Below are 24,230 nucleotides of genomic sequence, written 5' to 3'. Positions count from 1 at the left end.
CTCCGGCCTGGCAGCCATCTGGGGTAGCCAACCCCTCCCCTCCATCTAAGCTAAGGCTTGTTCTAAGCGTGAGGGTCCTGGAGTAAATCACCCGGACCGAATCCCCGAGCCTCCAATTCCACCTGTGATCTCTTGCGAAAGGACATAACCTCTGCCTGCCTCAGTTTCCTCCTGGGTAAATGGAGGCGCTGGGCTGCAGTGAGGATATCCTGAGTTACTCTGTGGGGAGCCGGGTCCCCGGGAAGTGCTCGTCGACGTCTGCGGCCAGGCCTCGCTGGGACGCGGGCGGCCTCGTGGATGGCGCTCAGGATGAGAAATGACCTCCTCACTCGGGGTCTGGCTCTGTCTGCTGGAATTGCGCAGGCCGTGGGTAGGAGGCGTGGCTCAGATCCTGGCTCTGTCACCAACTGGCCGTGTGGCCTCGGGCAAGTGACCCTCCGAGCCTCAGTCTCCTCGTCCGTAAAGTGGGGATAATGGTCCCTGCTTGATAGAGCCATAAGGACTTAGTGAGATGACATGCCAGCCAGCCATTCAGCGAGGGCTCCGTGACGTCAGCCACCCGTACCACTCTCCAAACACACACCGGGCCTCGTTTTGCGCTCTCAAGTCTCTGAGGAAAAAAGCCCCTCCACTGTCCTCATTTTTCATCACATTTGTACACGCTGGTTTCTGTCCCTCATCCCACCCACCATCCTGCCGCCTCTGGACACTTTCCTACTTGCGGACCTTCCCTGAATGTATGATGCCTCCCATTTTTTAACTTGATGGTACAAGTGTGACGTGAGCGGCAGAATAGAGTAGGAAGGTGGCCTCCCTTGTTTGGGACTTGCTACCTCTATTAATGAGGCCACGGGACATATTCACTCTTTGAGACAGCGTGACCACAATCCTGAGCCATAACATCAACCACAGGGGAACACAGCGGAGTCTGTTAAATGACACAAGACTCTGCCTTTCCCATCCCCTCTCTGGTCTCGAGTGTGCTGTGAGTTCACTTTCAATTACTCTGCCTCAAAGCCTGCAAAGGCCCTGAACTGTATTTTTCCTCAACAAGCACTTACTGAGGACCTACTCTGTACCTGGCTTTGATGATGTAGCAGTGGACAAAAGTGGTATTGTCCCTGGCCTCCAGGAGCGGAGTGTCCGGGAGAGCAGAGAACTGGTGACTGCCAGCGCGGGGAGCAGGCCCGCGCACTGAGCCCCTGGGTCGGTCGGCAGGAAGTGCGTTTCAGGTTCAGTCTTGGGGCGGAGGGGAGGGGGGGTGGGTCTTTGCGAGACCCACACGCTCCCCCTTGTGGTCAGCCCCATTTCGTTCAGCCGGGCTTTGGGCCACCCATAAATCTGGAGCAGGTCTCCCCACTGGGAACCTGTCTTGCAACCCGGGGACGGTCGTCTGGGAAGGGGCTTATTATCATTTTATAGGAGTTCGGGTGGGCGGCTTGGATTTTGGCCGTCAGCTCTGGGAGAAACAAAATAACCCGGAGTGATTGATGGGCCCATTGTAAATTTGTAAAATAAATCAGCTTGGCAGAAAGATTCAAAAAACCTGTCAGGCAGCAAACATTTTTTAACAGCCTGTAAAATTTCCTCCATCCTTCACATTTGTCAATGTCAGGCTGATGATGCATCTGATAGCTGGGCAAGCAGCAGCACAGACAGAGGGTGGGCTGGTAGCATTTCCTACCTTTCTTGTGTTTCTCCTTGCTCCATGGTCTAAACGTGCTCAGCACCAGGATGGGGGGGGGGGGGAGGGGGGGGTCTAGACTAGCCTAATTGGCGGATGAGGCAAGTATCCTACGAAAGTCGCACGTTGCTGCCGGCTTCCCACTCAGATTCCAACGTGGCCACTCGTTCGTGCGTTCATTTGGCGAGGATTTCCCGAGGGCCCCCTCAGCAAGGGCCCTGTGGTTAGCACCAGGGATACTGAGGTGAGCACAGCAGGCTTGGAGCATCTAGTGTAGTGAACCTTCCCGGTGCCCCCTCAAGGAGTTTGTCTATCAGCAAGTGGGGAGCCAGTGAAGGGGAAGGGCAAGGGGAAGGGGAGGGCACATCAGAGGGGAAGCTCACCGTGTTCAGATTAACTTTAAGGCTTTAAGAAAAATCCAGACAGGACGGCCGTACTCTCTCTGTACAGTGTCCATACACATTCTGTCTCAGCCCCCCTCGAGTGCAGAAAAAAAAACTAAACGTATCACCTCCACCCTTGTGTTTGTGAGGCAAGCAGCTCACTGCCACGGTCACCGTCACGAGTGCAGCGTAGCCAAGGGCAGATCACTTCGCCTCTCTGACCCTCTGTGTCTCTTCTTCTGCAAGACGGGCAGGTAGGAGTCCCAACGTGGCACTCACTGAGCTGTTCAGAGTTATTTAAGGACGGGGTGCATCGGAGGCGCTCAGCACAACGCCTGACACGTCGTTGTAACAATAAAGCCTAGTTGCCATTATTGGTTCGGGGCATTACTGGCTCACGGGCTACCTACCCTTCATCTGGCGCGTGTCATACCCAGACACGCGGCGGCCGTTTGCTTACTGACTGAGTGATGGATCCCCCCCGACCCCCCCCCCCACCCCCCGGCTAGCAGCCTTGCCTTGTGTACGGCGTGAGCTCCCAGGCAGGACGGTGGGGGGCTCCGGGCGCCCAGAACCTTCCGGGAGCGCCAGCTGCTGCCCCGCTCTTGCTGCTTCCCCCCTCCCCGCCAGTCCCTGACTCATCATAATCGACAACGCTGGACCAATTAGGAGCAGTAACAATTAAGATGTGCCAAGGGCATGGGAGCATTTGCAAACACTTGTTAAAATGCATCAATAATTAAGTGCTTCCTTAATAGTTACATTTCTGGCCTCCAGACATATCTGTTTATGGACCCTGGGTCGCAGCATGCTTGGAGATTCGTGTTACGGCCCGACACGCGGGTAATAAGAATTTAAAATCCTTCCCTGACCTGAAGTCTGAGATTTGACAGCGAAACAGCAGAGCGGTAAGGCACAGGCTGTCTCCAGCTGCCCGATCCTAGAGGTGCGGTCCTCAAAGCCGGCCAGCCGGACGGGGAACAAGTCCAGCTTTGCCACCGCGCAGCCAGCAGCGGGGCCTGCGAGCCCCCTTTCCTGGACCGTGAAGCAGATGTCAGGCGGAGGGATGATACCTGCCTCGTAGGACTGAGATTAGCATCAGCGATCACACACACAAAATGCGTGCCTCGTACACTCAGTGCAGAGCGGCTGCTGTTCGTGGTGGCCCCGACCTTCATCAGGGGACAAAGAGGGGCAGCAGTTAGCTGAGGGATCAGGACGACCAGTCGACACCAGCAGCTGCAAACTCAGTGCCCACCAGGACCAGACAGATGGCAAAGATGGGAGGAGCCAGGCTGGGGGGTGGGGGGGACCTGTCCGAAAGAGGCACTGCCTCTCAGCTCCAGCCCCTGGTGCCTGAGCGCAGACCCTGGGTGCAGGGGGTGCAATCTTTCACTTTATTCACTGAGAGAGAGAGAGAGAGAGAGAGAGAGAGAGAGAGTGGGAGACATTGTGGGGGAGGGGCAGAGAGAGAGAGGGAAACAGAGAATCCGAAGCAGGCTCCAGACTCTGAGCCATTAGCACAGACCCCGATGCAGGGCTCGTTCTCACAAACCGCGAGATCATGACTGGAGTCGAAATCCAGAGTCAGACGCTTAACTGACTGAGCCACTCAGGCGCCCCTGGGCTTCTGGCTTTTTAGGTGAAGCGGGAAATCCAGGTTTTTGTTGTTGTTGTTGTTGTTTTTATGAAATCTCCTGGCTTTTTAAATGTGGCACCTCATGGGGCGCCCGGGTGGCTCCGTCGGTTAAGTGTCCGACCTTGGCTCAGGACATGATCCCGCGGTTTGTGGGTTCAAGCCCCACATCGGGCTCTCTGTGGTCAGTGTGGACCCCGCTTCAGATCCTCTGTCCCCGTCTCTCTCTGACCCACCCCGGCTGGTTCTCTCTCTCTCAAAAGTAAAATAAACATTTGGGGCGCCTGGGTGGCGCAGTCGGTTGGGCGTCCGACTTCAGCCAGGTCACGATCTCGCGGTCCGTGAGTTCGAGCCCCGCATTGGGCTCTGGGCTGATGGCTCGGAGCCTGGAGCCTGTTTCCGATTCTGTGTCTCCCTCTCTCTCTGCCCCTCCCCCGTTCATGCTCTGTCTCTCTCTGTCCCAAAAATAAAATAAAAAACATTGAAAAAAAAAAAAAACATTAAAAAAAAAGGTTTTTTTTAATAAACGTGGCAACTCATTCACAGTTTTCGTCACTGGATGGGCCAAACATCTCTGTGGGCTGACTCTGCCGTGGCTCCCCGCTCGTGACCACATGGCCACACAGGCACCGTTTCCCCATCATGGCTTGGGGCCTCCACTTTCTTTTAGCCACACCAGCTCGTGGACTGAAATGCACCTTTCCAATTTAGTGACCATCTGTGACAAAGCAGTGTGAATTGGAAACCAAATCAGCCAAGTGGAAGGACGGACGGAATCCGTCATTCCGTCCATCGTGAAATACGTCAAAGGGTAAGAGATTTGACATCCGGGGGACAGGGAGAAGAGCTGGGGTCAGAGTTTTGTCTCACACGGCAGTCACATGCTCGGGAGCGTCCCGAGCTTCGAGTGGCTTTCCTGTGTATTTTGTTATTATTATTTTTTAACATATCTGTAGTTGTGAGTAAATGGTACTCATTTGTTTATTTATTTATTGGACCAAGTCGCCCCCAACAACTCCTCGGGTAGTCGTGTGTAATCAGATTTGTTTTCTACTTTTTTAAACATGCTTTTAAAGTAAAGGAATAAATACAACTGAGGCTTGTAAAAGGTGATCATTACGAAAGGGGCCTCGGCCCCATAACTTTAAAGTAATAGCCCCATCACGGAGAAGGGCGATCGCGTCTTAACTGCTCCTTCTACTTACGTCGCGAGGTTGAGGGGTTCTGGACGCTCGCCGAGCAGCTCAGTAAAAGCCTTTCCAGCGGCCATTTAACCTCCATTTACGAAGAAATAAAGCAAAATTGATGCTGATTTGGGCCTGCTTTGGGGGATATTTTTGTTCCGTAAAAGCCCTTTTGCTTGCAATTTGCTGGGCCGCCCTGACACATGAGAGAGGGCTGCTGTTGATAAAGATAAAGCTTTATGGCCACGATATTTGCTGCTAACAGCAACCTAATGCAGCATTTTCATTTTTGTGCAATTAATGTTAACGTCTGCTACGAAAATTGTCATTAAATACCATTTTAAAATCCATTCAATTTGCATATGCAAAGCCCATTTACCATCACAGAGGATATAGCTGGCACTTCATCACGTCCTTACCCTCGAATTGTAGCCACTCGGTTTTATAGCAATTTAAGATTTTATATTGAAAGCCAGATGATAATGGATGTCCTTTCTGAGCCCAGCTGACTTCAGCTTTTCCACTGTACGTGGAATAACGCAGCCCCAGGACCGGGAACTGTGGGCATTTGCGCTGTACCTCAGTCCCAAGGAGGCAAGTGTGCAAGAAAGAGCACCGGACGGGGAGTCTGCCGACCTGGCTCTAGATCTGACTCTTGTCTGGTCCCAACTTGCTGTGTGACCTTGGGAAAGTGTCTTGACCTCTCTGAACGTCTGCTTCCTTGTCTTATTTATTTTATTTCCTAGTTTTATAAAGTAAGCTCTATACCCAACGTAGGGCTCGAACTTAGGACCCCAAGATCCAGAGTCACAGGCTCCACCCACTGAACCAGCCAGGTGCCCCTGCTTTCTTCTTTTAAATCATGGCTTTGAGGCAGGTGATGGCTAACGTCCTACGTCTTCTAAAATTTTGTTTTTAAATATAAGCGCTTCAGGTTGAGAACCCAGCTTAGGGAGATCGGTTAATTTCTCCCTGCCTAAGCTGGGCAAGTAACCCCACCCACCTCCCCGCACAGGCCCTTCCAAGACAAGGAAAGGAAACTGACACAGAGGCCAAACATAACCTGAGAATCCCAGCTGGCCGCGTTACTGCTCTAACATCCTATTCACAGGTCAGGAAACAGAAGCCTTGGAGGGAAAACTGTCGGGAACCACGCTGGAACAAGAGCCCTAGGCTGACGGCTGCTCCCAGACACCATGCCGTCTTGGGGACACTGGTGACCGGCCCGGACTAGTCTAGCGGTCTGGCACACAGTGGGAGTCTCTGTCCCTCTGTACTCCAGACGGCCTTGGGAAACCATGCCTTGGAGGGACTGACTTTAGGACATTATTATTATTTTTTTTAACGTTTATTTATTTTTGAGACAGAGAGAGACAGAGCATGAACGGGGGAGGGGCAGAGAGAGAGGGAGACACAGAATCGGAAGCAGGCTCCAGGCTCTGAGCTGCCAGCCCAGAGCCCGACGCGGGGCTCGAACTCACGAACCGCGAGATCGTGACCTGAGCCGAAGTCGGACGCTTAAGCGACTGAGCCACCCAGGCGCCCCTAGGGCATTATTTCAAAGTGGGGGGGGGGGAAGGGGGGTGCGCCAACGACTGTTAATCTGGACCAGAAATGATTTTCCAATGTGTCTGTACGGTCACGTTCCACGTTTGGAGGGCTGGCGAATAGAAACGCATTTCCGGTGAGAGAGACGTGTACAGCTGAGACCATGGGAGGTGGGAGAGCTTTACCGCAGAGATGACGCTGAGCTGAACTCCGGAGAATGAGTAGGTTTTACTAGGTAGGGTGGCGAGAACAGGCGGGGGAAGGCATACAAAAGTATGGCAGCTCCCGCTGCGGAAAACACGATGGCACGTCCTCAAAACACCAAACTTGGAATCCCGCGTGACTCAGCAAGTACACCCATGGGTAGATACCCAAGAGAACTGAAAGCAGGGACGCACACGGGTATTTGCACACCCGTGTTCACGGCGGCACTATTCACGATAGCCAGAAGGTGGACACAGTCCGAATGCCCATCGACGGAGAAACGGAGAAACGAAACGCGGCATATCCACACGGTGGAATATCATTCGGCCCTGAAAAGGAAGGAGATTCGGACACCGCTACAACGTGGATGAACCTCGAGGACATTACGGTAAGTGAAACAAGCCAGAAACAAAAGAGCACATTTGGCATGATTCCGCTTAGATGCGGTATCTACAGAAGTCAACAATCGTAGAGACGGAAAGGAGAATGGTGGTTACAAAGAGCTGAGGGAAGGGAGGAACAGAGAGGTACCAAATGGGGCCCGAGTTCCAGCCCGGGATGAAGAAAGGCTTCTGGAGATGCATGGTGCTGTGGGTTGCACAGCAGTGTGAATGTCCTTAAGGCCACTGAACTGTACATTTAAAAATGGCAAATCTGGGGGCGCCTGGGTGGCTCAGTCGGCTAAGCATCTGACTCTTGATTTTCGCTCAGGTCGTGCTCTCACCGTTTGTGAGTTCGAGCCCCTCGTGAGGCCCCTCCCTGGAAGCGTGGTTCCTGCTTGGGATTCTCTCTCTCCCTCTCTCACTGCTCCCCCCCACCCCCTGCCACTCATACTCATTCTCTCTCTCTCAAAATAAATAAACAAAAACGTCAAAAAAAACCCAGTAAATCTTACCACAATAGAAAATAATTAGAAACAATAAAAAATAAAGAAGGAACCATCGCCAATAATAATAATAATAACAATAAAGTATGGTGGGAGAGCCAGAGGAAGTCACCTACCCAGGAACAGTGGGAGGAAGGTGGGAAAGAGGCTGGGGACAGACTGTCGATGGCACTGCCACATAGATGGACCAAGATATTGGCTTCTCAGTCACGGGCATCTGGTTGGGGCTTGGTGGCCCCAGGCCACTTGTTGCCAGCTACGGGCGCTTCTGTTTATTTGCACAGTGCGAGGCACAAACACCAGTGATTTTTTTCTGCTGTGACACATCATGGGTTAGGAAGCCCTGGTGCATTGAACATCTGCCGTTTTGCCTACTGTTGTGTTCTGTTCTCCTTCCAGGGTCAGAGCCTTGATTTCTACATCCTTTCCACCACCAGCCCCATGTGGATGGTGGAGACTGAGCCCAAACACCTACCCCGCCCAAGAAGGGGCAGGGGATCAGACCTGGCCAATCAGGGCATCAGAATCTCCTGGTCTCAGCAATTGGTTCAGAGGCAGACATGTGACCCGGAACTGGCCAATCAGTGTACTTCGCAATCCCTGCTCACAGTGGCTGATTCAGGGATCGGCAAGGCTCTAAAGTTGGACCAAGGAATCTTAATCTGAAGGCTGCCATAGCTTCTGTGCCCTTCCCCCTGAGGATGGAACTGTTCCTGGTCATTTAGCTACACGAGGCAGAAGCTTGTCAGAGAACAAAGCCAAGATTGGGAAGCACAGCCAAGACATGGCGAGACATACCCAATACTGATAACATCCCTTGGTGACCTAGATCCAGCTGTGCCTGAAGCTGTGCCCGAGCTTTTCAATCATGTAAGCCAATAAATTCCACTTAAAAAAATATTGAGCCGGTTTGAGTTGAGATTTGATTACGTGCAACCACGTTCTACTTTTTAAAATTTATTTTTTTATTTTTTTAATGTTTATTTTTTTGAGAGAGAGAGACAGAGACAGAGACAGAGACAGAGCATGAGAGGGGGAGGGGCAGAGAGGGGCAGAGAGAGGCAGAGAGAGGCAGAGACACAGAATCCGAAGCAGGTTTCAGGCTCCGAGCTGTCAGCACAGAGCCCGACGCGGGGCTCGAACTCACCGACCGTGAGATCGTGACACGAGCCGAAATCAAGACTTGGACGCTTAACCGACCGAGCCACCCAGGCGCCCCCGCATCCTACATTTAGAGAAGGTCACGCATCCCAGAGTTGGAACGTGGGTTGCATGTTTGCTGCTGAACCAATCACCGTGACCAAGGTTTGTGAGCTACACCGATTGCCCAGGCCTGGAGCGCTCCCCCCCACTTCCTGGAGTCAAAGGCCATGCCACACACGGTTCCCCAGTTCAGTCACCTCTGAGTGCCCTCCGGCCCCCGGGTGAGGGATCGAGCCTGGTGTCCCGGCCACTTACCGTGCCACGACCCCAAACGTCATGTTTGGAGGGAGGGAGGGCATTTCCTTCTTGATGTGCCGGTCATCCTGGTCACTGATGCGGATGTCGTTGAGCTGGCGGTAGAGGAAATTCTCCCGAGCGGTCACCAGGCCGGCTTTCACCGCCCCGCGATTCATGGCAATGTAGTTCCGGGTCAGCTCGTGGGGGCACGTGGGCTGCTGCCTAAACACATTCCAGTGTCCGAGGGCTGAGGGCAGGGAGGGACGGAACGGTGGTGCGGCGGTCAGGCCGCGGCACCTGACCGAGAAGAAACTGGGGCGTGTGTGCCTCCCACTAACCCGGGGCCTGCTGTGTGACGGTCCTGCGTGGCCTGCTGGAAAGGGAGGGGTCAGGATTCCCAGAGATTCCGGAGGGCACCAGAGCATCCTTCGCCAAGCCTGGTCCGCCTGGCCTTCACCTCCTTGGGGCCGTCAGAGGGTTGGTCCTGAGCCCATTCTGTGCTCGAAGCTCAAACGGGGCAGGGCACCAGGTTCCACCCTGGCTGGGGCCCATGCTGTTTCCCTGACACCTTAGACCCGGACCCTGCCTGGACCTCCCCGTCTCGGCCAAGCCCAGACTGCGGTTTTCGACCAGAATCACGCTGCAGGGCAGGCCCCGGGACTCTCTGGCTCTTTCCCTGGAGCGCGGCCAGCCGCCTAGGTTGAGAGCTCATGCCCCCCCTCCCCGGGGCTCCAAAGTACGCCTGCTCACCTTCGGGGACCCCTCCATCCAGCCCGCGGACGTAGAGCCCGTAATTGAAATCAATTCCAGGCAGAGTGCAACTTCTTTCTCGGGGCTTCCCAAGTTCAGCCTGTGTGGGGACAGACAGAAAGCCAAGGTGAGGAGCGAAATCGCAGACCGACCGCATCACGGCAAGTTCAGCCACAGGAGTCAATCAGATGCTCACTTGGCCGCAGGCCCCGCGGGTGACCTTCAGGGCCACTAGGGTAAGGATGACGGAGCCCTCCGCGAGGTGAGCGCCGGGGGCACTGGGCATCGAGACACAACCGGGAAAGCCTGCCCGGTGTGCTCGTGATGGGGGACAAGTGAGCAGGGTCAGGAGGACCCCCGAGGCCTTGAAAGAGGAGGTGCGTTTGTGTGAGGGGAGGGGCGCGCAGCAGTCCCTGGGGGTCCAGCCTGGCCCTGCCTGCCCAGCGCTGAGTCGCCCAAGGGGACACACGGGAAGGCGTGGTTCACAGACGTTCACCTGGAGGCCCCTGTTCAAGGAGGGGCCGTCTTTCCTACCTGACTCTTCATTCCTTGTGTCATTCTCACTGGGGCCCGTGAGGACGTCAATGCTCCTTGAGTCCTCGCCTGCAGGTGGGGATATGGTAACAAGGCCCACCATGACCTTCCCGGTGGCCGGCCAGCTCTCCTCACTCTCCGGGTGAACTCCTTGCCCCGCCAGAAGGGGGTCGTAGGGACAAAATCGGTCTATTACCAACCACGTGACTCCCCCATCCTATAGACAGGTAAGTGGACACTGAGAGAGGTGCTCGTGACCCACGGCTCCTACGGGATGGGCTGGGTTTCACAGGCTGGAGTGTTTGGCCTCCGGCCGGAGCTCTCAGTCATTAGATTACACGGCCCCCTCTCGGGGCGCCTGGGTGGCTCAGTTGGCTAAGCATCTGCCTTCGGCTCAGGTCATGATCTCACAGGTCATGGGTTCGAGCCCTGCATCGGGATCTCTGCCGTCAGCACAGAGCCCGCTTCGGATCCTCTGCCCCCCTCTCTCTCCGTTCCTCCCCGGCTCGTGCTCTCTGTCTGTCAAAAATAAATAAGCTTAAAAAAAAAAAAAAAAAAGATTACCCGGGCTCTCTTTCAAGTAGCAGCTGCCTGAGGTCAGAGGTCCTGGCCTGTAAGGCCCTTAGAACATTCAGTGAGCCCGTGCTGAGTTCGGACTGTGTTCCAGATACGATATTTGGTTGTCCCTGTGCTTCTCTCAGGCAGGACCCATCACTATCCCCATTTCTCAGATGAGGCAGCTGAGGCACTGAGAGGCCGAACAGTTTTGCCCAAGTCCCCACGGCAGGAAGTGGCCAATTTGGGATTCGAACCCAAGCTGTCTGTCTCCAGCCCACACCCAGATCCACCAGTTAAACGAATGTCAACGAGCCAGTCTGGCTTTTATTGCCTTCCTTTTCCTGGTGGCTCAGAGCAGGTGCTCTCAATAAATGCCTGAGATCAAAAGCCTCTTCCTCTGGGAAGCCCTCCCAGGTTGCCTTCAGTCCGGACAACTTTCTTTGTTATATGGCATCTCAGGGCCCCGAGCTCTACCTACAGGGCACTTACAAACTTTCGCGGTGGTACCTCGATGGCACCGATGGGCCTCGCCAACATGAACGCTCAGGGAAAGAATCAGTCACACAGGACCACATACCGCACGATTCCATTTACGTGAAACGTCTCAAATAGCAAATTTGAGGAGGAAAAGTGGAGTAAATGGTTGCTTACGGCCGGGAGGGGTGATGGCTACGAGGTGTCCTAAAATGGACTGCGGTGACGATTGCACAAGTCTGTGAACGGGCTGAAAGCCGTTGCACCGCAGGCTTTGTTTGCGTGAATTGCATGGTATGTGAATTATGTCTCAGTAAAGCCATTAGAATTACACAGCAGTGTGATCAAGTCGTTAATCGCACGGCCATCAGTTCAGTGTCGGTCTCCCCCTGGTGGAAAGTCTCTCCGTCTTTATTTTAAGGTTAATTTTTTTTTAGTTTTTTTTTTTTTTTAATAGACCTTATTTTTTAAAGCAATTTCATGTTCACAGCAAAACTGAGCCGAAGGTGCCCAGATTGCGCCTCTGCCCCTCCCCGAGCCCCCTTCTCCTCACTCCTCTTTTTCCCTGTGCCCAGCATGGCAGAGATACTAGTAAATAGGGGTGAACGAATGAGGGAAGGAAAGACGGAAGGAAGGAAATGCCTCCTTGGAGACTCTTCTCAGTTCTCGTCTGCACGAGGTTCTCCCTCTTCTTTCCCATCTCAAATCCCAGGTCCCACCTCCCTCGCGAGGGATGGGGTTCTGAGTTCCAGGCAAGTGCACGGGGGCCTCTGCTGGGCGGTTTGCTTTGAACTCCTTCCTCAAGACTCACTCCGAGCTGCAGACAAAGCTCTGGCTTCTCATTTGTTTATGAAAATGATCTGGCCTCTCTGGTGACTGCAGGGGAAGTTAATTAAAATGTGACTTCTCCAGGAGAGGCCTCCGCCTCCCTCAGGGCAAGTGCAGGTGGGCAGACTTCCAGCTGGCAAAGGAAAGACAGACAGACTCAGGAGCTGGCTGTTACTTGGGGGGTGGGGGGAGCGGAAAAGCACGCAGGTGTCTGGGTCTCTGCGCTTTTTACCGAGGGTTGCCTGGGAATCAACAATTGCCAAAGTACCTGGAAGCCTTAGGCTGCAAGAATCGTTCGGATGGGAGTTTCACCCATTCTTTCACTCCACAAATGTCTTGCACGGACTCTGCACCAAGCCCTGTGTTGGGAGTTCTAAGCCGAACAAAGCAGAGACATAGCCTTTGCCCTTATGAAGTGTATTGTTTTGGAAAAGGGATAATCAAACAAGTAACAATAGTCAAGTGCACCAGAGGGTTAGCTTGGGGGAGCACAGATTGCCTCTAGCTCTAAAAAATTTGAGTCCATAGACTGAGAGAAGATTTTCTGCAATGCAAGTATCTGACAAAGGGCTTTTACCCATCATATATAAAGAGCTGCTACAAATCAATAAGAAAAAAAAGGCAGACAATCCTATGGAAGGATGAGCAAGAGACCTGAACAGGCACTTCATTAAGAGGATGTCCAAGTGGCTAAGATCCATATTTCAAGTGGCTTAACCTCTGAGAAATGCAAAATAAAAACTCAATGCTATTGGTGAGAATGCCGAGCAACCAGAACGCAGATGCGCTTGGTGGGAGGCACAGACTGGTGCAGCCACTGTGGAACGCCATTTAGCAGTGTCTATTAAAGGTAAACACACGCCTACCTGATAACCCAACCATTCCCTCCTGCCCACCCAACAGAAGTGAGTGCCTGTGTCCTACAAAGACCCATCTGAGAACGCTCACAGCATCTCAGTCCCTAGTAGCCAAGTACCGGAAACAATCCCAATGGCCGTTATAAGGTGTATAAAAAAGTTGTGATGTATTCATTCTGTAGACTACGCCATAACAGTCGTTCTCGATCAGGGGCAATTTTGGCCCCCAGAGGACACCTGGCTGTGTCAGAGACATCATGAGTTGCCACCACGTGGGAAGGAGCCCTACCTTCCAGGTGGCTGGTGGAGGCCAGGGTTCCTGCTCAACATCCAACAACGCACAATACGGTCCTCGCCTCCAACAACAAAGAATTACCCGGCCCCCAAGGCCAACAGTGCCGAGGCTGGGAAAGCCCACACTATGGCAACCACCGTGGGGCGAAAGAAGCCAGGCGCGCGAGGGACGCGTAGAGGACGCTCGAACGCCATCGGTGTGGGTGCCCTTGGGGCAGGCGTCGTGGCTGAGGCTGCGTCGGAGGCTTCGGGGGATCTGGTCCTGCTTCTTGACCTGACGTGGGTGCCCTTCACGCCGTGCAATCCTGCCTGCTGTCCTCCTTCAGAACCCGCTCATCTGTGATGTGACCGCGGCCACAGGTTGAGAGAGCAATGTGTTCCTGATGGCCACAGGAGACGCCTGCACAGAAGCACCGTGTAAACCCCGGCAAAACAGAAGTGGCGGCAGCAACACGAAGAGAATTCGTGGGGTCCCAAAGGGTTCTCTGCTGTGTGCTTTTGCAATGGTGGGGTCCCATCTGGAATTCTCGGACTGTTCGTTTTGTCATTTGCTCCGACCGTTCCAGACCAGAGCGTCACCCAGAAGGAAGAAGCTCCCCAAGAATTCGGCCGAGAAGGGGGTTTGGCCCCACGGCTGGACTTGCTTCCCTCTCGGGCAGGTCGTACAGCATCTGAGAAGGCCACTTGTAGGGCACTAAAGGGTCCCCGGGCCCTTCTCAGGTGCAGCCCCAGAACACCCCCAGAGCTGTGTGCCCCCTGACCTTTTCCCGGGTCCCACCCATCCACAGACCCTCCTGTGCTTAAAAGCCCCCTCTCGGTAGTTCAGTCCTTTAGGCCCAGGGGCCGGGTGCTCTGGGGTCCCCGCGCTCACACGTGAACGCCCAGAGGAGTGGCGGACTCACCCCCAACCAGCTCAGCTGGCGAGTGAGAGGAGCTCAGGGGCCCCCCTTGGTGCCAACACCCCCAACCACCACGGTGACCGTGCACCAGCCTCCTTTACCTCCATCGCCTCTGTCTCATGCTTAGAAGAATCCTGCAAAGCGGTTACTACCGTCCCGGTTTTCAGGTGACAGCGGCCCAGACAGCTTCAGGGCCTTGGCTGCTCCCAGCTGCACAGCTAATGAATGGCCAAGGCAGGATTGGAACCCGTATTGACTCCACAGGGTCTTTGCTGCCTCTTAATCACTCACTTGGCATCTAGCATAAACTACCGGGGACCATTCCTCCTCCTTCCTTGTGCGCCGATCTTAGCTCTGCGGGCGAGAGGCTGTTCGGGCAGAGTGGCTGTGCCTTGGATGTCTTTGCACCCCCACCCCCGCCCAGAGAACCAAGGTGGCCTTATGCCCAGGAGGGCCCCATGGGAGGTCCACTCTTTTCATGTATAGCGGGATTGTGGGAAAAGCTGCCACCTCAGAAAACACCGTAGGCCTGTTGTAACCTGGACGCAGGATGGCAAAGTCACGACCGGGTCAGGGGAAAGTGGGCAGGGAAAGAAAGAAAGATACCAACCTTGGATTGGCATTTTGGAGAGACCTGACCACAAGAAGATTCCTGTGGGTCAGCCAGGGAGGGCAGGAGAGCCAAGGGTTCTCCAAGGGGCTTCTTGGAAGTAAGAAAGAGCATTGAGCCAGAGGTAGAAGGACCTGGCCTGCTTTCCCAGCTCGACCAGAGAGACCTTCTAGAAGCCTATAGAGAAAAGCGTCTAGCAGGTGTTTGGGCACCTCAGGGGAGCTGTGTGAAGCCAGCTAAGGATTGACAAACAGGTGCTCAGAGCTCCTGACCCCGAGCTTCCAGATGTGGGCAAGCCAGTCGTGACAGACATCTGAGATCAGCTGCCACTGATATGCAACATAATTTGAAGTCGAGGGTGGGTCACCTGCTTCCCCGTGGCCACCCCTCCCTCTCTGATATCCGTGAAACTGATGACATTGGCCACAAATCTCGGCTTCGATTGGCCACTCAGCTCCCCAAGCTACCTGCCCCCACCCCCAGCCCAGAACAGGATAAGAGACAGCCCAGAGAGGCAACGGCTCTCAGGCTGGCATGTGCAAAGGTCCTGGGGCGGATGGTGCCGACAGGCTGTTGGGCCACATGAAGGCTGGAAGCACCTTCCCTACACGGGGATCTCTTGGAAACACCGCACTCTCTTTACTGCAGAAGTAAAGAAGGCAAAGAGGAAGAGAGATAACCTTTACTGAGCACCTCCTCCAAGGCTCATGTTATGTGATCTCACTAAGCCAACCTTAGTTCTGAGAAGTTACTCTGCCCCAGAGCTTCTCGTGCTTCTCGGGGAACTCCGCCAATCCCACTGTGAGGTCGGTTTCTCAATTTCCAGGCGGGAAAACTGGAGCCTCCCCCCTGCCCAAGGCCACCCGGCTAGTATACAGAGCAGCTGAGGGAAAGCTGAGCTCTCTCAGACATGCTGACCCCACAGCAGGCCCCCCAGCAGCTCTCTGAGGGAGGGAGGTCACATTATCTCCAGTGGACGGATGGGGAAACTGAGGCCCGGGAAGAGAAGGGACCCATGAACCCCTTTCAGCCTGCACATGCGAGCCCCCTCCCGCATTTCCCGTGTCTGATGGCGGAATTCTAAGACGTCTCCTGCAAAATCCTCAAGGCCTTTGAAGGGGCACGCCTTAGCTCCGCACGGCAGGGAAGTGTGACACACGGGCCGCTATTCAAACATGGCCCAGCAGCCGGGATCCCTCGTGGTCGAGGTGCTCGAATCAAGAGGCGTCGGGATGTGGGAGAAGAATCCCGGCTCTGCGTCAGGCCACCCCGCCCTCCTCGGCACCGTTCAAACTGTGCCTTTCCCCGAGTTTCCTCCGTCACACAGTGGCTTGGCTGGAATACAGCTCTGGGTGACAGCTGTCCCCATCAGCAGACAGCTTCATTAAACCTCATTAAGATGTCATCCCTTGCTGACTTAGTTCCCGTCTCTCAGCTCTAATTAAAGCCAGCTCTCTCCCTGTCCCAGGGGCCCTGGGATTCTCTGGGCTCCTTCTGCACCGCCGCTCTATCCGCCGTTTACACAGAGGACCCAGGCCCTGGACCCCCGCACTGGATCAGGCCGGGCAGGCAGCCCCCCGCCCCACCCGGAAGCCCCCTCGGAGCAGCCTGTCGCCGGCGTGAGGACCACTGGGGCTTTCCAGAGGCGCAGGTGGCGTTCCCCGCAGGCTGCTACCTCGCTCTGAAGCCACCTGAGGCGCCAGGAAGGACGGCCCCTCGCCCTGGAGCCTCGCCCAAGCCGCTTCTCATGAACCGGCTTCGAAATAAGCAACCTGACCTTGCAGTTCAAGTCTAAGAATTTCCCACCCGATATACGTTTGGAAATTCATAACTAGCCCCTGTTTGCCTCCCAAGAGGCGAAAATGGGTGAAATCAGTTGCCTTTATTTCTTGGATGGCCCGGACCGGATCCATCCCAGGGGGCGTTTCCAAGATGGGTTTTCAGCCCCGGAGCTCAACGCCCGGGTTCTGGACTTACCTTAGAAACTCGCTCCCGCAGGAGGAAGCCCCGTAAAGGAATCGCGCCCACTTCCTGTCGGCCACACAGAAGGGAGTTCGTTGACCCTCTAGCCCAGCGTCTGAACTAAATAAATGTTTGCCCGAGAGCTGAAGAGTCTCCACTTACTTTCCTGCACCCCATTAAAGTGTGGCTACGTGAACTCCCGCAGTTACGGCCTGGGAGTTATTAAATAAATATCTGCACATAGCCAAGCCCATTCATGCACACGCACACACCTACCACTGTGCTCATGGAGGGGTAGTTCATTATTGTAAAACAACTTAAGACCCTCGAATGAAAAGCACAATATAAATGCAAATCGTGGTCCTGATTAGCATAGAGGATATTTATTTATTTCCATAATGAGAACCTCAGATAAACAATCACGTGAAATAAGGTACATTATGCATCAAAGGACTCCAGCACCGTCTCAGAAGCCAGGTTCTTTGAACCGTGTGCCTTGTGTGAGTGGCATGTGAACTTGAATAATGACCCCAGAAAAGGCATGCATGGGAGGACCACGTCCCCCTACATGATCAAAGGCATATAAAATAATGTCAAGTGAAAAACAAACAAACAAACAAACCACAGCAGGATTCACAATCGAACATATACTATGGTTACGGCCACGTGAAGAAAGCTTCACGGAAAAAACATACTGGAAGGAAACACACATCACTGATTGCGTGAGGGCGTGTAGTTAGAGACAGGGAGAGGGTGTCGAGATGTTAACTTGCAGAATCGAAAAAGGCAAAAGGCAGAGTTAAAGCGTGAGTTTCTATTCCCCACGGTACCTGCCAAGGGTCGAAGGCAAGGTTCTTCTCCTGTGTCATTACAACCGCCAGGGTTATGATGAGGGCTGGGCTGGCGGCCCCTGGGGTGGAGGGAGGTGTGGAGGGGAGGACGAGGACGGGAGAAGCCAGCTTGTTAATGTCACACGGGACTGAGTTCCAGGTCCGCCACTTCCCGTGTGACCCTGGGCAGGTCGCTTAATTTGTCTGGTCCCGGCTCCCTGCCTGGAACACCTCCCAGAGCTGCATGGAGGGTCTGGTGGCATCCGGCCCTGGGTGTGGCTTCGGCTACGGCTGTGGTTATAGGTGGCATTACGGGAGCAGCTCTCCAGGTCAGGCCAAGGGGAGTCCCAGGCAGTGGGACAGCTCTCCGGGCCCCACTGCACCTGCCCTTGCCTGGCTCTCGCGGCCGGCGCCGCCTTGTGTTCTGCCTCCAGCCTGGTTCCTCCGTCTCCCTGGGGCGGCCCGGGGCTCCCTCCGTGCTGCCAGGACCGTTACTGCAACTGATGTATGGCCCCTGCCGTTGAGGCGGTCACGGTGACAGGGCCCCTGCGCTCCCTCCCCGCCCTCCCCTCCCCCCAGACAGCTTGAAACCAGGTCCTTCATTTGCATTTACATGATCTCGCTGTGCAGCTTATGAGATCGAGAGATTTATTTGCTACTTAGCTTGATGTTTGATTACACTCGGAGAAGGCGGTGAGCGGCAAAGTGCATGGATGCGTCGCTCCGAGCCTGCAGCCTCTGGGGGCCAGTAACTCAACAGCAGGTTTAGGCGGATGAGGGGGAAACGCGCAGCGTTTTGAGAAAGGCAAACGTGAGAGGCTGGAGGGAGAAAACACCGTGATCTGGATTTTTTTTTTTCTTTTTTAATGAAAGCAACAGAAACTGGCTGAGGTGCCATCTGAATTATGAGCAGCCCCAAGCAACCCTGTGAGTTAGCTCATCGTCCTGGGGAACGAACTCCCAGAAACTTTTCCTTCCGGGCAAAGCCAGAGGCTCCTGAAATTGATGGTTCCGCGCCCCCCTCCCCCCCTCCCCCCCAAGTAGGGAGGGGTGAGGATCGCCTCCTGCTTATAGGTATGGCTCTCCGATCACAGCGTGTGGATCAACACGGGCTCTGCCAGTTACACCCAAGCTCCTCATCTGTAAAGCGGGCAAACAATCCCACCTCTTAGGTCCGAAGCTGAGCCGGGTGACCTCAAACCATGGTGGACACAGAGCAGGCTCCCAGTAAACCGGCCGTTTTCTGAAGAAGCAAGGAATAAAGCGAAATGCCCCCGTGGAGTGAGGTCCCTCAGTGCCACGCTTTGCCGTCCAGCGTCACCTACGTGTTGCGCGGGTTGTGCACGGTGGGGGCTGGGTTCTAGCTCCCTGGCTGGCCCGGTCCGGATGCCCGCAGCTGGGCAAGCCTGTTTTCATAGTAGTCTGCGCTGGGCATAGCGACGGGCAGAGATCTGCTGCTGCCAGCCTGCACCCTGTGGCGTTCCAGATCCAAACAGAAGTCATCTGGAACATTCCTGAGACATGACAATTTGGTGCTTGTGAGAGCATGATCTTGGGGCCAAACCTGCTGGGTCGGGATTCTGGCTTCTCACCTCTGTGTGGTTCTGAGCCAGTTGTTTAAGCTCTGAGCCTATAATACAGATGTAATGAAAGCACCGGCTCACGGGGTTGTTGGAACATTGCATAATGCCGGGCAGGTTCTTAGCAGAGGGCCTGGAAGGTGCTTTTTTTTTTTTTAAGTTTATTTATTTATTTGGAGAGAGAGTACAAGCGGGGGGGGGGGGGGGGGGACAGAGAGAGAGGGGGAGAGAGAGAGAGACAGAGAGAGAGAGACAGAGAGAGAGAGAGAATCCCAAGCAGGCTCCACACTGACAGCACGGAGCCCAGTGCGGGGCTCGAACCCATGAACCGTGAGATCATGACCTGAGCCGCAACCAAGAGTCGGAGGCTTAACGGACTGAGCCACCCAGGAGCCCTGGGCCTGGAAGGTTCTTACCAACAAGTAGGCATACTAGCTAGGTGTCTTCATTAGCTTGTCCATCAATTCTCAGCAACTCTGTCTCCATTTGTGTAAACAGCGAACTGGCCGTGAAATCAATTATGCCCATTTGATGGTTCCTCAAAGAGTTTAACATCGAATTACCCTATGACCTAGCAGTTCCACTCCTAGGTATGTGCCCGACGGAACTGAAGACAGACGTTCCAGCTAATATGTGCACACGTGTGCTCACGACAGCATTATTTACAAGTGTCCAGCAGCCAAGTGTGCATCGATTGACGAATGGGTAATAAAATGTGATAGATCCACAGTAAAATATTAAGCAGCCATAAAAAGGAATGAAGCCCTTACATATGCTACCGCGCGCACGAACCCTCCAAGGCAAAGGAGCCAGACGCGAAGCCACCCACCGAATGATTCCATCTCTACGAAACGCCCAGAACTGGCAAATCCACAGAGAAAGAGAGCAGATTAGCGATTGCCGAGGAGTGGGGCGAGGGAAGGCTGGCAGGAACGGGTTAATGGGTATGGGATTTCCTTTTGGGCTGATGAACGTGCTTTGGAACTGGACACACATTGGGGATGTGCTAAATGCCCGTGAATTGTACACTTACTAACGGTTCATGGTTAATTTTCTGTAGATTTTGCTTCAATGAAAAGAAAAACTAAGACGTCCACCGGAAGGATGTGCCACGCCTCCCATCCGAGCAATTTAGGAAATTCTTTTCTCTCTTTGGGATGAGAAAGGACAGAAACACAGATAAAGTAGCCGCTGTCTCATCGGGGCACAATGCGTCAGAAAACACCGCTCGACCTTAAGGAGCCGAGGCTGTGTGGCGGCGGTGGGAGGTGCCTCGGCTGGGACTGGAATATTTAAGCCATGTATCATCTGGGTATCCCTGCTCTGATGGTCCGTGCGGCAGAAGCTGGTGAAGGCATGTGTGTTGGAGGCTTTTTAGATCTTCCCAAAATAGTTGTTCCAAAGCAGGCCAGAGGCCAGAGGACCAGCGACACTTACTGGATTCCATTTCACATCACGTCCCTCCTTCGCCTCGAGTGGCCTCAGCTTTGGAAGGCCGCCGTGGGCGAGGAAGAGTAGGACCGGACCGTGAGTCTGGAGCCCTGGGAGCTGGCACCCGTCCGCCTCGCCTGCTCCCCATGGCCCGTGCCTCATCTGCCCTGGGGGACCCTGCAGGAGATCAGTGACTTTCCCAGGCCCAGTCACTGATCCAGCCAGGCAGCTGCTGTGATCCGAGTTTTCTTTTGGGGGGTCGGGGGTGGGGGCGTCTCCACATCGGACTTCTTCCGAAGAGCAGGCTCTACGGCTTTCAGAAAAAAAAAATGAGAATCCCTCAGTGAGGCCATCTTGGAGGTCCTCACCCGTGCACCTGGTGTAGACAGATGGGATCTGAGCCCAGACTCTATTCCTTCTCCCTGTGTGACTTTGAGCAGGTAATCTGACCTCTTTGGGTCTGTCTGTCATCATTCATGGAACACGGATAACCATCCCCACCTCGGGTGGAAAGAACCGATTCAGACAAGCTCACTGGGACCAGGCACCAAGGGGCACCCGGCAGGCAGTAGGCGTGCAGCGGCTTGGGACGGCTTTTTCCTCCCCTTCTCCAGGCCACTGCTGCTTTAGTAAAGACAAGAAACACCTCCGCACTTACTCTGATGTGGCGTCCAACACACCAAGGAGCAAGTTTCCAGACTGCAGAGGAGAGAGAAACAGACCAGGGCCCCCACCCCCACCGAGGGGGGAGCCACTGGCATTAGGGATAAATGACACATCCTTACGGTTACTTGGTCACTTCAGCCGCCAAGGGTGGAAGCCAGCAGACCACAGAACCACAGTGGGACCAGGCTCATGAAAGAGGCTCCCCACCAAAAAAAAAAAAAAAAAAAAAAAAAAGAGCGAGCGAGAGAAAAGAAAGAAAGCAAAAGCCAAAGCAGAGAATGATCTATGTACTTTTCAAAACTTAAAACAGAAATCAAAGGAAAACTGAACTGTTTTAAGTTTTGACAGCTGCAGGGATCATTCTGTTTGGTTACTCTATTTATGTTTTCATTTTCTTTATAGATTCATTGAAAATCGCATCATGTAATAGGGAAGAAAAATGTTCAGTATTTCCCGCCCCCCCCATAAACCCTTGTTCCTTCCCGAGAACAGATGAAAACGCCAGCTTCAGTGACTTTGGTTTGATGTATATTTCATAATATCTCATTGATTGTAAGTTTTATTTCCATGTCAATAAAAAACCGGGATTGTAATAAATGAGAAGGAGTTTAACACAAAATGGCAGCTGACCTGTTAGCAGAGGAGGCAGCGGGGCGGAGGAAGAGGCTCTGAAATGAAGCCTGTTAATGAGGATGGCTATTGATTTCACCACGAAGCTGGGTGCCTCTCGGACAGGGATGTGCTCACGGCGTGAGGCCGTCCAGAAGCCTGTGGGTGAGGGGCCACCCATCCAGAAGGGGAGGAGGGCAGAGGAACTCCGGGGCGGGGGGCCTCGGAGACTCAGAGAGGGGCTTAGGTGTCCGGGTGACGACGTTCGGAGCAGGGCAGGGTGTCTGGCTCTGTGGGCGCTGGAGGGCAGCAGTGGCTTGGGATCTTAAGACCGTTAAGACCATCTTACCAACAGCTAGTGGAGGCCGTGTCGCGTTGAGGGGTGTGCGAAGCAGCCAGGCCCTAAGTGGCTAAAAATCTGCTCGTCTGGGCTAGTTTTAAAACAACTGGATATGTAAGCGATTGGTGCCGAAGGGCTTTCGAGCTAACGGTCTCAGCCTGCTGTGAAGAAATGACATCCCAGGGACGCATACCCAGATCTATCTTTGGCTCGTCCGTGGAACGGGGAGCCCCAGGTGGCACGGGGGGCTTGGCTGTCGGCACCGGCCTCGTACCGCGTCCTCTCCTTCCGTCTCCGCTTCTCGCCATTGGCCTTCTTTCTGCAACTTGAACTTGCCAGCCTCCTCCCGCGTACGGGCTGTGTTAGTCGCCCCTTCCTCATCCAATCCTGGGCCCCCCTCACTCCTAGCTGAAATGTCACTGCCTTGGGAAAGCCCCCGACTCTGCAGCCCTGCTTAGAAGCCCCTGTGACATGATCTCACGTACTTTCCCCCCGGGACCCATCGCGCTGTAACTGACTGAAGGTTTGGGTGGTGGTTTGGGCCACATCTCACTCAGCTGCACATCAGTTGCAAGAGCACCGGGTAAGTCTGTCCCATTCGCCGCGGTGTCCCCAGGGCCCAGCACACAGTAGGTCTTCAACACGCACTTTGGGAAGACTCAGGCGACTGAGTGCCAGGGAGCAGCGGTGCAGGCGGCCGATGTTCTGGAAGCCCATAGAAGCAGTGCTCCTCCCAGGCCTGGCCTGTCTGGGGCAGGTCTTCTAGAACAGAGTATGGGATCTGTTCCCAGGTTCTCTAGGGATGTAGAGATTGCCAGCCCTGTCCCACAGTGGGCCCCACAGAGAGGCTGCAGTTTCTAGACTCAGTGGAAACGCCAGAACTGGACCGTGTCCCGCCTTGTGTCTATGATAGGCAGGCAGGAACCAGGAGGTGTGGGAGGCTAAGAGAGAGGGTCAGTCCAGGAGGGCAGCCCTGAGGAGGCTCCCTCCCCGCTCCTCTGGCCTCTGCGATCCCATCTGTAAAGTGAGAGAGCTGATCTCTAGGGCTCCTTCCGCTCTGCCACTCTCTCTCCCTCTCTCTCTCTGGAGAGAGAGCGTGTCTGGATCTGCGTCACCCAGATCCACATCACCCAGCACTTTTTGTCCAGGAAGGCAGAGCAGCCCAGTGGGAAAGCTTCAGAGCCAGCCGGATCTGGGTCCCGCGTTGACGCTCCTGCTGGTTTGCGCCCGGCGTGTGTGATGAGAGAGTGTGCAGGGCCCCTCCCATAGTGAGCTCGTGGAAACAGGGACGAGGGGCCTTACTAGAGAGACCTGGTGCCGCCCCGTCTCACTCCCACCTGCCACACGGGCTCATGCGACCGGCCGCCCGCACTCAACCCAACGTGACCGAAGCAAAGCCGACGGGGCCACCCTGGCGTGGAGCTCCACCCGTGGCCTCTCCAGCACACGCGGCAGCCACTTGGAGAACCACGCCTGGTGCGTGGAAAGCCCTCTCGATGCCGAGCTGTACCAGGGGAGATGGATGGAAAGCATGTGAGGAAGGTGGTCACAAAGACCTTGGACCAGCCAAACCGAGCCCAGGCCTCCAAGGTCCTCCCCCGTGCCCCCAGCCCGCCGCGTCCCTACCTACAGCTGAACATCGCGGACGCCCCTGGCTCCGTGCTTGGGAGGAGGCAACGACGAGCGACGGGAAAAGAGATCTGAGCTCTCCTGCAGGCACACGGTGCAAAAGACGGCTGATCGATATTAACTGAGGAAGAGGAGCTGTGCTATAAATGATTTAATGGGTGGCTTCGTACATGCAATGGGGCCGCATAACTCAGGTAAAGATTTCAAATATGTGGCATAATGGCTACATGCGAGGTCTGTTTGTACTTAGCTTTCAGTCTTGGAAATTACCAAGCTCTGTGCTTCTCCTGCAATTAATCATTAAAGAATTAAGAGTGAGGATACTCATTATTGTAAAAGACTCCAGCGATGGTCTTGATCCACCTTATAAAACAGACAGATTTGGTGCAACTGAATAATTTTCCTCTTCTCCGC

The 24,230-nt window shown here is 54.4% G+C and overlaps 1 protein-coding gene across 7 annotated transcripts in view; it reads right to left on the bottom strand.

Moving 5' to 3' along the window:
- The window catches only part of CFAP77 (cilia and flagella associated protein 77), a 129,468-nt gene that overhangs the window by 48,737 nt on the left and 56,501 nt on the right, over window positions 1–24,230 (bottom strand). For all 7 annotated transcript variants that reach the window (XR_009602729.3, XR_009602728.2, XR_009602727.2 and 4 more), the window contains exons 2-3: window positions 9,716–9,815; window positions 8,984–9,212 (exon numbers count right to left, since the gene is read on the bottom strand). Coding sequence is in view for 4 of the 7 variants with exons in the window: in XM_060608281.3 (XP_060464264.2) it covers window positions 8,984–9,212; window positions 9,716–9,815 (329 nt within the window). In the remaining 3 variants the exon portion in view is untranslated. The remainder of the gene's footprint in view (window positions 1–8,983; window positions 9,213–9,715; window positions 9,816–24,230) is intronic.

This window comes from Panthera onca, chromosome D4 (assembly GCF_046562875.1).
Source record: "Panthera onca isolate mPanOnc1 chromosome D4, mPanOnc1 haplotype 2, whole genome shotgun sequence".
NCBI classification, from domain to species: domain Eukaryota; kingdom Metazoa; phylum Chordata; class Mammalia; order Carnivora; family Felidae; genus Panthera; species Panthera onca.
Note: the sequence above shows the minus strand (reverse complement) of the source record. Positions and strands in the feature narration are given on the sequence as shown.